The sequence below is a fragment of the Falco punctatus genome (genome assembly GCF_963210335.1).
Source record: "Falco punctatus genome assembly, chromosome: Z".
Lineage (NCBI taxonomy): Eukaryota > Metazoa > Chordata > Aves > Falconiformes > Falconidae > Falco > Falco punctatus.
This window is the reverse complement of record NC_137586.1, coordinates 83,252,371-83,266,408: the sequence shown is the minus strand read 5'-3', so window position 1 is coordinate 83,266,408 and position 14,038 is coordinate 83,252,371. Positions and strand designations below refer to the sequence as shown.

General features: G+C 36.8%; 1 protein-coding gene across 2 annotated transcripts in view; it reads left to right on the top strand.

Moving 5' to 3' along the window:
• The window catches only part of XRCC4 (X-ray repair cross complementing 4), a 195,200-nt gene that overhangs the window by 38,172 nt on the left and 142,990 nt on the right, over positions 1 to 14,038 (top strand). For both annotated transcript variants that reach the window (XM_080372566.1, XM_080372567.1), the window contains exon 3: positions 470 to 657. In XM_080372566.1, coding sequence (XP_080228692.1) covers positions 470 to 657 — 188 coding nt within the window. The remainder of the gene's footprint in view (positions 1 to 469; positions 658 to 14,038) is intronic.

The window sequence follows — 14,038 nt, the reverse complement described above, 5'->3', positions numbered from 1 at the left end:
GTAAATTGATAGTTTATTTTGTTTTATGTTGTTGTAAGTTACAAACTTGGAGAACTGGATCAAGAATGTGTGAGGAGACAGTTGCATCTGTTGTTTTACTGGGTTTAGATTACGTACTTTCAAAGAGAACTGAGAGGGCACAATAAATCATAGTTAAAACATTCCAGTCTTTGTTGTAAGGTTAGTGTTATTCAGAATAACTTTAGGCAAGTAGAATTGTGGGCTAGTAGCAATAAACCATTTTGAGACAGGAAAAAAAAGGGACAGGACTTAATTCTCATGAAAAACACAGTATTCCTGCTACATTTCCATTGGTGTCTGGCATACTGATCTATGTCAGGGGAAGAATAGTCTAATATTTGCCTGTCCTTTAAGGTGTGTGAGCATGTGTTCGTATGTGCATATAAATATATATACGTGTTCACATACACATATGCGTATTGATTTCTCATACGTTTCTTTCTGATAGTGTCTGAAGCTGACGTTTCTAGGGAGGCTGCCGACATGGAAATGGATAGAAAAAAGTATGTTGAAGAACTGAAGAAAGCATTGATAGCTGGAGAAGAATCAGCTGGCAAATATAACTTTGCTGTTTCAAGAGATAAAGAAAATATGGAGTGTCACTTCTCCTATGAAAAAAATCTGAAAGATGGCTCTGTAAGTATAGTTAAATGTTTAAATTTGAGTGGTAAACTGTGAGAACAACCATCTTGGTACATTTCTGTATTTTATTAGTTTCTTTAAAATTGAATAGATCTGTGATACATGTTTGAGATTGAATTAATATTGTGAACTCTGCCGTGGGCCAAACTAGGAACAAGTTTGTGGTTTCCCCAAAACCCGGTATCAATAGAACTATTGTTGCTTTCTTAAATGCTACTGAATAACGGTATTACTTCTCTATTTAAGTTTTTGAATAGTGTAGTGATAGGATGACAGATAAAGGTTTTAAATGAAAGAAAATAGTTTTTGATTAGATATTGGGAAGGAATTCTGTGCTGCGAGGGTGGTGAGACTGGCCCAGGCTGCCCGGAGCAGCTATGGGTGCCCCATCCCTGGGGGGGCTCAAGGCCAGGCTGGACGGGGCTGGGAGCAGCCTGGGCTGGGGGGGGTGTCCCTGCCCGGGGCAGGGGGGTGGGACTGGGTGGTCTTTAAGGTCCCTTCCAACCCAAACCATTCTATGATCTGTGTTTTGAGGTTTTTTTAAGGAATGTATGCTTACACGTTAAAGCTGTAGTTTAATATTAGGATGGTATGTTTCATGAACTGTAACTTTGCTTTTAATTCCTAACTTGAGAACTGTGTTTCCCATTTAAAATTCCGGCCCCCAATGCATTTCTTCTTTGCTTGTTTATTTTTTCTCTCTCTATCCTAAACTACATACGAAAAAATATTAAAATTTAAGTAAGATTATTTTCAAATGCTAAAACATAATTTTAAAATGAGCTTTTCTGTTGCTTTAAAGATTTTCAAAGCTACACTAAAATTGTTTCCTGCTTGGAAATGCATGAAATTGCAACTGGGAATGTGGTTCCATGTTGGTTTCCAGGCTGCAAAGGAAAAGACCCTCTTAAAGCAAGAAAAAACCCAGTATAATCTGTATCTGTAGACACTTTTGGTTATTTCAGGTAGTGGTTTTGTGTTGAAGCTTTTCTGGGAAAGAACCTAATTTAAGGCAGTCATCTTTGCTTATACACTTCACCTCCCACACCCCAGAAATTAATGTTCTGCCTTTCCCCAGGTTTGTCACAGCTTCAGTTGTGCTAGGATAGCAGTGGGGCTGATTTACCACTCAGCCACATTAGTGAAGTAATCTGGGTTTAAAAAGCACTGATTTAAAACTGCACTGATCTAGTTCAGGGCACAGTTCTGCAATCGGTTTCAGTGGCATTATGAAGGGCAAGAAAATTGTGGGCAGAGAATGGAGACAAGATTGCAGATAGAGAAGAGTAGGAATGTCTGGACAAATCTTTTCCCTGGGGAAAAAATCTAGGATGGGGTTGTGTCTGAGTGCAAAGTGTCTAGAGATTGTCCCACCTGCTTTCTGTTATATTTCTTCTTCTGACCATTGGGACATCCTTTGCTTCTCATTTGGCTAATTTTAGCAGGTATAATCTTTTAAGAAGCTGGGAGAGGTGTCTGACTTGGAACATAAAATGAAACCAAAGACACTACTTTCTCTGGGATGTTTCTCTTGGAAGTGGAAGCTGGAAATACTGTTTTCCTCTATATTGGAAATAGGCAAAGAATGCAGTACAGGTATTTGTCACAAACCTGAAGCTGGAGAATGGATGTATTTTGTGTATGTCTCTCCTGGATAAGGAGAAACTCACTTTAAAGAGGGGGGCAATACAGATTACCTGATCAGTAGCAGCTCACTTCAAGTGCTTATTGTCAGTCTTGGTTTCATTTTAGTAAGCAGAGAAAGAGATTCAGTGGAATGAAGTTCAACTTCTTAAGGGTACTTCATTATAGACCTTTTTCCCTGTGCAATATAGGAAATTTTAGCACAATTTGGCTCTTGACTAAGGTGCTAAAAGTTAGTTGATATAAGTGTTCCAGTCTGCATTATCAGTATTTCTATGTATTTACGCAAGGCTTTATGGGCTCTGTACCCCCTTCTTGACACTTCTTGTGAGTGCACAGAGCTCAGTACTGTGCACAAAGGGTCTAGGTCAAAAGTACTGTATTACAGAAGGATTACAAGGTTAGGACCAAATTGTACTTAGAAAATCAGAGCAGTAATTTTAAGAATCCTGTTTTTCTTGTCTGTGTCACACATAATATATTCTAAATACCAGACAGATGAAATACATACTATATTTTTATTAAGGAAAAATATCTTCATATATGTGGGCCCAATTATTATGTGTTTCCATCAGTTAAGGCTTACAAGAAATTTAATTCATATGAAAACATCTTTATGTCAATTTGGGAAAATAATAATCTGGCCAAAGAAATTGAAAATACAAAGTGTCCTGATTGCTCTGCATGGCTTTAACTTTGGGTGACAAAAGAATTTGACTTTTTAGAAAAGATGTCGCTTCTTGGGTGAAAATACACGTATTTTTTTCATCCTCTACTAAACTAATGCCTACAAATAAAATTGCCTAAGCTTTTCTCAGAATTACAAATAGCTTCAGGTGTATAAGTTTCAAACATTTTGCAAATTCTCTCTGAAAGTATTCAGAATGTATCTCTTTCAGCATCAGATTAGGAAATTAATCTTCTTGGGCTCTGTATATCCAGTGGGTTGAGGTTCAGCTAAATGTACATTTACCACAGAGGAAGCCTAGAGAAACTACTCTGCAACTTAAACATGACTTAAATTCAGTGTTTGTCTCTTAGCCTTACTTATTTTTCTTACTGGGTGTTTGTCTTTGTGTCTTTCATTTAGTCATGGATATTTTTCTCTTTTCATATTTCAGCAAATGTATACATATGCAAACTACAACCTTCACAGTCCTGCAAAGAGCATTGTGGGGTGGCGGGGATGGATCGAAGGTGGCAATGTGTGTGTGGAGAGAGGGGAACTTTTGGTTAAAGTACTGCATTTCTTTTGTTAGAGGTGCTACCTGCAGTCAAACTGAGAGATACAGTTACTCTGCATGGTTTTTGTTTAAAAATGTGGACATAAAGAAGAAAGAACAATCATTCCTGATTTCGACAGTAGTGTACTTAATACTACTTTCAAGTTCCCTGCTTCTTTTCTCCTACCTCATTATATTATTAACCACTATTGTGAGAAACATCCATTAAATCATCAGGAATAATTAAATGGTTACTGTTCTTAAACCAATGTTTTTATCATTTGATACATGACAAAAGAAGAGATCACAGAAAAGTGTGCATGAAGATGTGGTTGGTTGTGTTTGAACACTGAATGTTTTGTTTAGTCTTAAATAATGCAGTTAAACTACCAAAACTTCTGAAATGCATTGTTGTACTTTGTGAGTTATAAAATGCTTATCAATTCATGCAGCTATCTATTACTGAAAATTTTCTCAGGTACACAAGTGTCTAAGAATAAATTTTGTGCTCTTGGAAAATCAGTATGCCTTTTGTTAGAGGTATATATGCATGCCTGTGTACACACTTGATTATTTGAATTGGTTTTAATGAAACCTGCCTACAGCATGATGTTGACTTACCAACAGTCATCTAGGCTCATCTCAGCCAGTAATTTTCAGTGAAGTGCTCTGCTATAGTTCTTCATCTAGTCTGCATAAACCACTAATTCCCATCAAAAATGAAGAGTAGAATTTCCACAAAAGAATTTGCCTTTTTCCTTCTACATACCTCATAGATTCAGTTGAATTCTGTCCTGGGTCTGTATTAACAAATGATATCTACACAGTCTATAAATAATTGCTGGCTGAAAAGTCTGTGAGGTTTGGGTACAGAATGGGTATACCTCAGCTGATATGAGCATTTTAAAAGCATCCTAAAGAATTCACAATGGTAAATTCTTGCAGCTTGTAAGATATGTTGCTGCTTATTCTGTCGTCTTGCTAAGAAAACTCATATTTATTTTTAGATACCACAGTTTAAATGAATAGTCCCATATAACAGAGGCATTTATTATTCACACTAGTTAATAATAGTATGGTGTTTACTAGTTTTTGTTACTTTAATTCACAAAGAGAATGTGCCTGAGAAAGCAGAGAGAGTGATAAACTACAACTCCTTTTTTATATCACATCCATGTTGAAGTATACTGCTACATCTGTGTACATCACGGTGTATCTGTTGATCCCTGTTCCTTGCAAATATCTGCACATGTGAAACATACTCTGTACATGATTACATGCTTTGTATATAGACTGGGAACTTGGTAAACAGATTCTAATTTGTTATAAATAATGAAAGTTTTCATACGATAGTGCATCGGAAGTTAGTGTTTAAAATTTTAAACCTTAAAAAACAGTCTTTACAGTGTTACAGATCAGTAATTTAATCATTGACTGATGTGGAGTAAAGTTAGCTATGTTGCCAGTGTCACTTCATTGTTTTTCTCTTGATGACCATAATTTTCAGCTTGGTAATTACCAATGTTGAAATAATATATATATACACATATAATATAATATATAGACGCATACATAATTTGCAGTGGCTTAGTGAATGTGTAAATCTGAAATACACTGTTTTCAATAGTCTATTTTTCTGAGGGTTTGATTAGTAGTTGTTTTTTTTTTTAATGATGCACTTGCACATTTATTTTCCAGTTTTCTGGTAGAGAATATCTGTAGGTGATTTTGGACTAGCGACTGGTAATTGTCGCTTGATAATGATAAATGGTAGATACAGATTTTTAGTTTCCATAACTGTACTAAACTGTGGTATTTGAAGTATTTTTTACCTTCTTTGGAGTGGCTTGCTTAAAGATCTGCTTCCCTAAAATAGAATTATGTGCCAAAACTGTACTGGGTGGTCTATAGGAGTGCAAATAAAAATAATGGAGTGACATTTAGCAAAGGAAAATGTAGGCCTATTATTGGGAAATATTTTCTGACATAGAAATTTTGTTTTACTGCTGAAGTGTTTGCCAGAGAGAGTGGTAGCAGCCCCATTGCATCATTTACTTAAAAACAGAGTGGGTAAAGGAATGGAAAATGCGCTGTAAGAAACTCTCCTGCATTGTCAGTATAGTACATTACGTGACTTAATAGGTGTTTTTCTTCCATGAAACCTGTGAATCTCAGTTTGCCAGCCTAGACTACTGCATATATGAGCTCCTGTGGTGCAATGAACGTCTTCACTAAGGAACTGGTATTTGTAGACAGATACACAAACACAAGTTGAAGAGTAATAGGGCAGAGGATGTAATTTTTGCAAATTTGCTTCATGAATATCATCTCCCATTAGGTGCCACAGGCTGGTTATTCAAAGTTTATTGTGTCATTTATAGTCTTAGATGGAACACTGGACAGCTGTAAGTCTGCTGAGTGATTCTCTCAGATAGCAATGGAAGTTGGCATTGTAAACATCTCATAGAGGTAAGCTTACAAACAGGGCCTTGAAGATCAGTTTGGTTTTCCTTTCCTAGCTGATAGGGAAGAACTTGCCTGTGGAAATAAACAAGTTTTAGATTAAAAACCCATCTATGATTCCTCCAAAATTACTTCCCCATTTTTGGTACAGGTTCATTAAGGCTGGAATTACATTTGTTGGCCAAAGCCCTATTTTGAAGGCCAGGGAGATCTGTAGCAACTTAGGGGAGTGTAAGAAGGCAGGTTGCATCCAGATTTGAAAACCCTGTGACAATTCTTTGCATAGCTTTTACCATCCGCACAAGTAAAGATCCGGGGAGTCATTCACAGCGTCTGTGTAGCTGTCATTCAGAAGACTACAGTTTACAGTTCACCTGTTCTTTAGTTGCTGAACAGGTAGACTCCTTACATGAACTCTTACCTACCACCAAATTTAGATGCTTAAAAGTAAATGCTTGCAACTACTCTAGCCCTATTCTGATAGGATGAAAACAAACCTGTGTCTCCAAATCCTTTTAAAAATCTTTATAATGATTAATATATAATAATGATGTTAATATATGTGGGATTTATGTAATGAATGATTCTGCTTAGGTGTTGATGCTGTTAGTTGTTTTTTTTTTAATGGATGGAAAACTTAAGTGGTAGATAGATCTCCTCTGAATCAGACATGAATTATGTAATGTGTGTTTTGCAGTGTCGCAGTTGCATGTAATTTTAACTTAAGGGACATCCGTGAGGATTTTAGTACTTCCTTATCTTTTTGAAACAGTGATCAAAAAAGATAAAATGCTGTGTATTTGTGAAACAAGCTTTATAAATGCTTGTTCTAGCTGCATTGCAGCCTGATGTAGCTGAGCCTAAAAAATTATGCCTTTAAAAATTCTGATGTGTTTTGGGATTTATCTTCCTTATGACAGGTGGCTTTGCTGTAGGGCGTACAGCACTCTGCCCTTAGGAACTGTTTTTAGGGTGGTGAGGGCAAAGTATACTGTTAAGAGTCACATTAAAATAACAATGGGTTTGGTATACAGTGGGACTTGTGTGTCAAGCCAGCTGCAGTGCAAAATGGGCCACACACACAGAGATCTCAGTAAGGGGCCATTGAGGCTGGGCCAGCTAAACTGCTGCCACCTAAACAAACACCATCACAGAGTCAGTGATTTAGCGCTTGATCTAAGTAGGTGACCACTTGGAAGTAAATCTTTCCAAGTACTTTAGCGAGTCACTCCACATATAATAAATAATGGAAATCCGGCAAGATTTTTTTTTTGGTACTGGCAATTAAATTGATTAAATAGCCTTTGATAAACAATTATTTGAGTGCTAGCAGTTGTCGTCCTTACAGTAATGTGACAGGCTCTGGTTTTTTTCTTGCCTTTCACATAAATTTGTAAACAAGGAGGATATATGCTTAAGAAATTCCACCTTAGATGCAGTACTGTTGCCAATTAGACTGATGGAAGAGATGCTGTTATTTGTCTCTTCCATTTCCTGTGGCTGCTTTTCTGTGGTCTGTTCTGTGAGTGCATTATGAGCTTAATACAAGTTAAGTCGTTGGAGAAAATCATGCTAACCAGGAATCTTCACAGCATACTGAATGAATGCAGTAGAATTGGTAGAATTTATGCTGTCCGAACTGTCTTGGTTCAAGGTTTAAATAGTTACTTTGCTCCAAACCACTGAGGATATGTTGTTTGCATAACAAAGGTCATTGAGAGTTCAGGTTGTTTCCCAGGCAATTCGACTAACTTGCTCAACTGAAAAGACAGAAAGAGAATACGATTAAATTTACATCACTGTAAAAGCAATGATTCTTCTGTATCACTTATATCTATGTCCTTCAGGATTTAAGAGTGTACGCTTGAATAAATTTTTTGGAAGCCCAGTTCAGAAATAGCTTACTAGTGGGCCTTGTATAGTAAAACTGTCAACTGCTACCTTTTGTGTAATCTCAGACTTTTAAGTGCTACATAACTTTCTCCATCTCACCTGGATGAACTCTTTAGGACTTGTAGGTACTCTTCAAATGCATTGGATCACTTCTGTAGCCTTGAGGTAAGAAAAGCTGTTTTCAGAAAAAAAAATCATTTTCTCCCCCAAAATATTAATATGTGTACAATAATTGACAAAATGCCTGGAAAAATTTATTTATGCCGTTTTCCTTGTTAGGCTATTTGATTGTAATAAGCTATTTGGTTGTTTAGCTGTCTGGTTGCTGCTTCTGATAAGCAGTAGTTTGGAGAACTGTTGGGGTGAAATGCATTTAAAATGCTCGTAGTATATACCTTTAAAAATGAGGGATTGTTGAAAAAGGAAGAATCAAAACACTGCAATGAATCAGTACTCTTACATTTTCTCCCTGCCTGTTAGGATTTGTGGATTTCACTGGAACTATCCAACTAAACAAAAATAGTAATTTAACTGGTTTTGAGGCCTATTGTAAATGACACTATCAAGGCCATTTTCTTGTTTCACGAGTGCAATGACAGTCTAAATATATTAAAAATAACTGTAAAATGTTCTTAAAACAGCAAAATAATGGATATTTATGTGATTTATACAAGAAGAAAAGGCAGTTGTCCTTTCTCCCTCCTGATGTTATTGTATTATCTTCCCTCCCTTCCTCAATTCCTTCAGATTTTCCCTTTTAAGCATACCTGCTGTGCATTTCAAATCTCTATGTAGATATCAAGGCTTACTTTTACTTACACAGCTGAGTACAAATGCTTTCATTTTAGGAGGAAAATCTTTAAATCATGGCATATTGACAAGCCTTAGTTTCCCAAGAAAAATATAGACGACAGTAGTTACTCTGGAAAAGATGACAAGAGTTACTCTGGAAAAGATTACTGTTTAGAAGTTTTAAAACTTCGTTACAAGACCCTGTCCCATATTCTCTGTAAGAATGCACAACAGTCAGAGCCTGAAGAACAGCAAGAATCTCACCTATATTTCTCTTCAGAAATGCTTGTACAGCTCCAGAGGAAGCATTCCACTTTCTACCTGCAAAGGCAGAGAAAAACCCTCAAGCTCAGGGTAATAATGTTTGGTCATTTTTTTGTGCACTAAAATGGAACCTTTACAAGTACAAAATATTGAATGGATATGTTTTAAGCCTCGAAGCTTTGAGTAGGTGCTTCCAGTCAACTTCAACACACACACTAGTTCTGCTATAGTTTTTTTTCAATATTGAAATTACCTTGAAACGTAAGAAAAGAAAAAGTTTGAGATGTCTTTTTTTGTAAAAACTGGCAAATGGAAATATCTTTGTGTAATATGGTGCAGAAATAAGGTAGCTGTAGTAGAATCGTAGAATCATTTAGGTTGGGAAAGACCTTTGAGATCATCAAGTCCAACCGCTAGTTCAGGACTGCCAAGCCCATCATTAAACCATGTCCATAAGCACTGCATCTATGCATCTTTTAAATACCTCCAGTATTTAAAAAACAGGATGATGGTTTTCCCACCTCCCTGGCAGCCCGTTCCAATGCTTGACAACCCTTTCCATGAAGACATTTTTCCTAATACCCATTCTAAACCTCCCACAGCATAACTTGAGGCCGTTTCCTCTTGTCCTGGCGTCTGTTAACTGAGAGAGGAGACCAACCCCCTCCTGCCTCCTGTCTGGTAGTTATAGGAGATCAAGAAGACACACACACACCACCCCCCCCCCCCCCCGCCCCCCCAATCTCCTCTTCTCCAGTACTTTGTCTTGAGAGAGGATAAGCAAAAGAAGCAAAGTACAGAAGCTGTTCCACAGTAGCCTCCAAAATTGCTTGATTAGTAATGAAAAGCTCTTTCTCTTCAAGCACGCAGTGTATCTTGTAAGAGCTTTAGCAATTTTCATGGATATTAAGCTCTATCTTTAAAAAAAAAAAACAACAAAAAACCGTTGTATTTTATTGTTAGAAAATCAGTGTTTATGTCCATCTTTAATAACGCCTAACTATACAAGAAGATAATATAATCAGATAGTTCTCTAACATCTTTGTGGTTCAATGCACCAGAGAGTGCAAATTATTCAAGGTAAAAGTGTTCTGAATTTGTGAGAAAAATAACTCCACCAGACTGTGTGTGGTAGGGATGGGCGGACAGGACTTGTTTGTTAACTCTTAGGCTACTGCTTGGTGTTTTGAATGTCAAAACAGATTCAAGGGGCACTACAAATGGACAAGTGCACTGATTTGGAGGTTGAGGAAAGTGAGATGAATGCTTGGGCTCAACAGCTTTCACAAGACTCTCACACGTGTCACTACTGAAAACCTGATGAAGGCCTGACTATTGCAAATGGGTTTGGTTTACCATGCTAATGTAATTTTCCCTTTTGTCTATGGTCCTTGAGAATTTTTGAATCCATTTTTCTAAAGCAATCTGTTTTCTTTGTGGCTAGGATGCCAGGAAGATAAGTTACACAGTGTTTTACCACAGGGTGAGACTGGGACCATTTGCTGTGACTAAGTGTGTTGGTTTGTGGGAAAAAAAATGGGGCCAATGCTACTCTTATTTTCTTGCCATTATGTTATTTGGTCAGGGTAGTGGATCTCTGTAGGTGCTATGACGGAAACATAAAACATGGGCACTACCCCACCGAAAAACCCAAACACAAGAGGAAAGACGACAGATACACATCCTTCATGTCTGAATGTCTCACAAGGAAAATAAACCCACTTCTCTAGCGGAGGAAAGAAATTACAAAATGTTGCTGCCTTTAATAGCAAAAAATAGACTAAGATCCAAGGAGAGATTTGAGCTGAGGGTGTTGCCTGGTTCACAGACTTTAATAGCAGACATGATGCTGATACCTGTATTAGCCTACAGAAAATAAATAAATAAATAAAATAAATAAATGTCTGGAGGAGGCAGCATTTATGTTCTCTAGCCATGCCAAGCTTAGGCAGACAATGAGGTATTCAGGAGATGGGCTGAGGGGGCTATGAGGTCTTGGAATAGAAATGGAACTGAGGCTCATCAGCTCAGAAAGGATAGGTGAATATTGAGTGTAAATAGCATCATCAGGAATTAACATACATGAAAATAAGAGACCAGGCTAAACAGGAAGCAAGTATTTTAAAGCTGTCCTTGTGAGCTAACAGTTTTAAGTAAGTGCTTGATTGGAAACAGGAGAAAAAAAAAAAAAAAAGCTTAATTTTAGTTTTAACTTCTGTTGAACAAGCTAATATGTAAAGTTGACACTATAACAATTTTTTTAACCTTTATTACTAATCTTTTTTTTTTAAGAGTTGGAGTTGGAAGTAGTGTGTTCCTGGGTTTTACCCGTCTTAATCTAGCTGTGTGGTTTATCTCTAGTTTTTCAGACAGTACTTCTATATCATGAATTCAGTGGTTTCTTTCTAGTGCACTGCCAGAGCTGCATGTGTTCATCAAAAGTTGTTTACTCATTGCAGCATGTTTATGCCATCTGGAAATGCATGTGCTTCCCTTCCTGAACAATAGTCTTTAATCAAGACCGCTATTATGGAAAGGCTAGAAAGAGCAGTATACATAATCAATAGGATGCCAAAATTAGAATCACCCGTGAATTTTTTCTAACTCTATCATGTTGCACTCAGGATAACAATATTCCAGAGGGTACTGCATCTCTGGAACTAGTACCTTTTATCCATGATCTCTTTTACTTCTGTGTATATTATTCAGAGTCCAAATCATTTAGAGAGCTTCAGGGTAATAATAACAAATCAACAGTTGTCGTGGAGATTTGTAAGCTTATAGTTGTTGTTGCTATCTTTTATTTGTTAGCAAACTCCATTTTTCCAGGTTTGTCTAAACAGAAACATCCACAAAACCATTTCACATCTGTTATGCTGCTTTGTTCATATTATAAAAGTATGAGCTTTTTGTTCCACATGTTTATGGAACAATTTCTTGATTGTGTTAAAGCTCCACTAGCCTTTTGTACTTGGTACTGAAAGAACACGTAGAAATGCAAGTATGTTTGAGATGGTGTTAATTCACTTGGTAAGAGCAGGAACTGAAGTGTGCCTGGTAGCGTTCAGAAAAACGTGCATTCACACAATATTCAAGCATTAGGAATATATATTTAGTCACACATGCAAAACCAATCCAATGTTTGTTGAATTACATAATTACTCAAGTTTATCTTTTGCATTTATTATACTTGGTGTGCTTCTGTTGATTTCTAGTATTTTTTTATGCCAAATAAAGATGTTTTGTTTTACCGCTACCTCTCGTATTGACAAGTTAATCTTTTGTTGTGGACTTGTTTGTGGTTAGTTGATTTTGTTTTTTGTTTTTTTTTTTCTCTTCATATGAAATTCAGTAGCAGGGGGCAGGAGGGAAATGTCTCTCTTCAGGTTTTCTGGTGCTTGATAAAGCTGTGCTAGTTAACCCCGGTATTCCTAGAGCTGGTTGAGAGAACTGTCATGGATCTTTCTCTTCTCTTAAGAGCAAATTTTTATTTTTTTTTAGAAGCTGATTTTTAGCATTTTAACTTTTTTTCTCTGATTGCTATTTTAAGGCTTCAGACAGGTCAGAATCTAGCTGTCTTAATAGTGGGGTTGATCCAGACGTATATTAAGGGTTTATTATCCTGCTTTTTGAGGAGTCTTTGAGTTTCCTTGTTGAAAGAGAAAAAGAAGCTAGAAGCTGACTCGGTGACAGGTCTGTCTGTCAGCAAGGTTTTGGACCTTGGTAGAGAGGCTTACAATTTCGTGATACTACCGTGTTTGAATGAAGATTTTCAGTGTGATTGTACAGCTAATTCAGAGGTTGATAGCAGATACTTAGGTTATATGCCTCCTGATAAATTTACCACACCTGGCATACTCAGTTTTGATCCATCTCAGAACTTTATAAAAACGTGGGTATAATCAAATGTTTTTTTAGTTATTTCTCAGCCTAGGATTTTGGTTAGTTAGTTTTTAGTTCTCTGTTACTTATACATAAAGAAATAAATGTATTTCATGGCATACGAGTGACTCAACTTGGTAGCTTGTGTATGTAAGGCTTAGTGACAATTTGGTGTTATATATAGCCAGTCTTGATCCTGGCCTCCGTGCTGTCTTTTGAAAAAGAAGTGGACTTTCCCTTCTCCCAGTGCAGTACCCTCTGCAGGGAGGCAGGAGCAAATTTCATTATCTGGCAGAGTTTTCCTGATATTGGATGCGTCAGTCCTTGGAACGTACGCTTCAAATGTGATTGCTTTTCTTAGCATAAACTGAGGCTCAAATCCACAATTCCATCCTCAGTGTTTTTGTAGATACACTAAGTTTCTCCTGTGCGATAACTTTTTTGCCCCTGGGGTGCTTTCTGAACTGTGACAAGAAGGAGTTTACCCCCCAAGTTCAAGTGGGGTACTGGAAGTGTAACTGCTGTAGACCGTTCAATTGGAGCAGTACTAGCTAAAATGTAACTCTAACCAAACAAGAAAGAATACAGAAGAAACTACAACAAATTAAGAGCATGGCTAGTTGGTGTCCTTGAGCATGGGAAATTATGTATTTCAACAAATGGCAGCTAATTTAACTAAAAAAAAAAAAAAAAAAAAAAAAGTCCCTGAATGTCAGGTCATATGCCTTAGGAAAATAACACATAGATTCTACAACATATGAGCATTATCCTTTCAGCTACAACTTCAAACTTATTCTGGACCATGACACTGGAAAAAAATACCTTTCCATATGGTAAAGAATTTATTAATATTTGTTAAAAAATTCATGTGGGTTTCTCTATAGTTAGGGCATAAAACTGTTAACGCTTCAGTAGTCTGGTGGGTGACTTCTGTGCTTTACTGTTTTCAATACCTTTGAAGGGAAAATGGTTAGTAAGAGAAAGTTGTCTTTGTCAAATGCACTGTTTTTGAGAGCTAGAATGATGTAACTCATTAGCATGTGATTGAAAGCCCTGATGTACCAGGCTATTGAGGGCTCTGTAGAAATTCAGAATAGTACCAAAATGCATTGATTGATTTTTTGAGGAGGAAATACGTATTTTGCTCTAAAGGTTAAGGTAACAGCGGAGGAAGAAATACATAAAATTCTGAAATAATTTTTAAAGTACTGAGA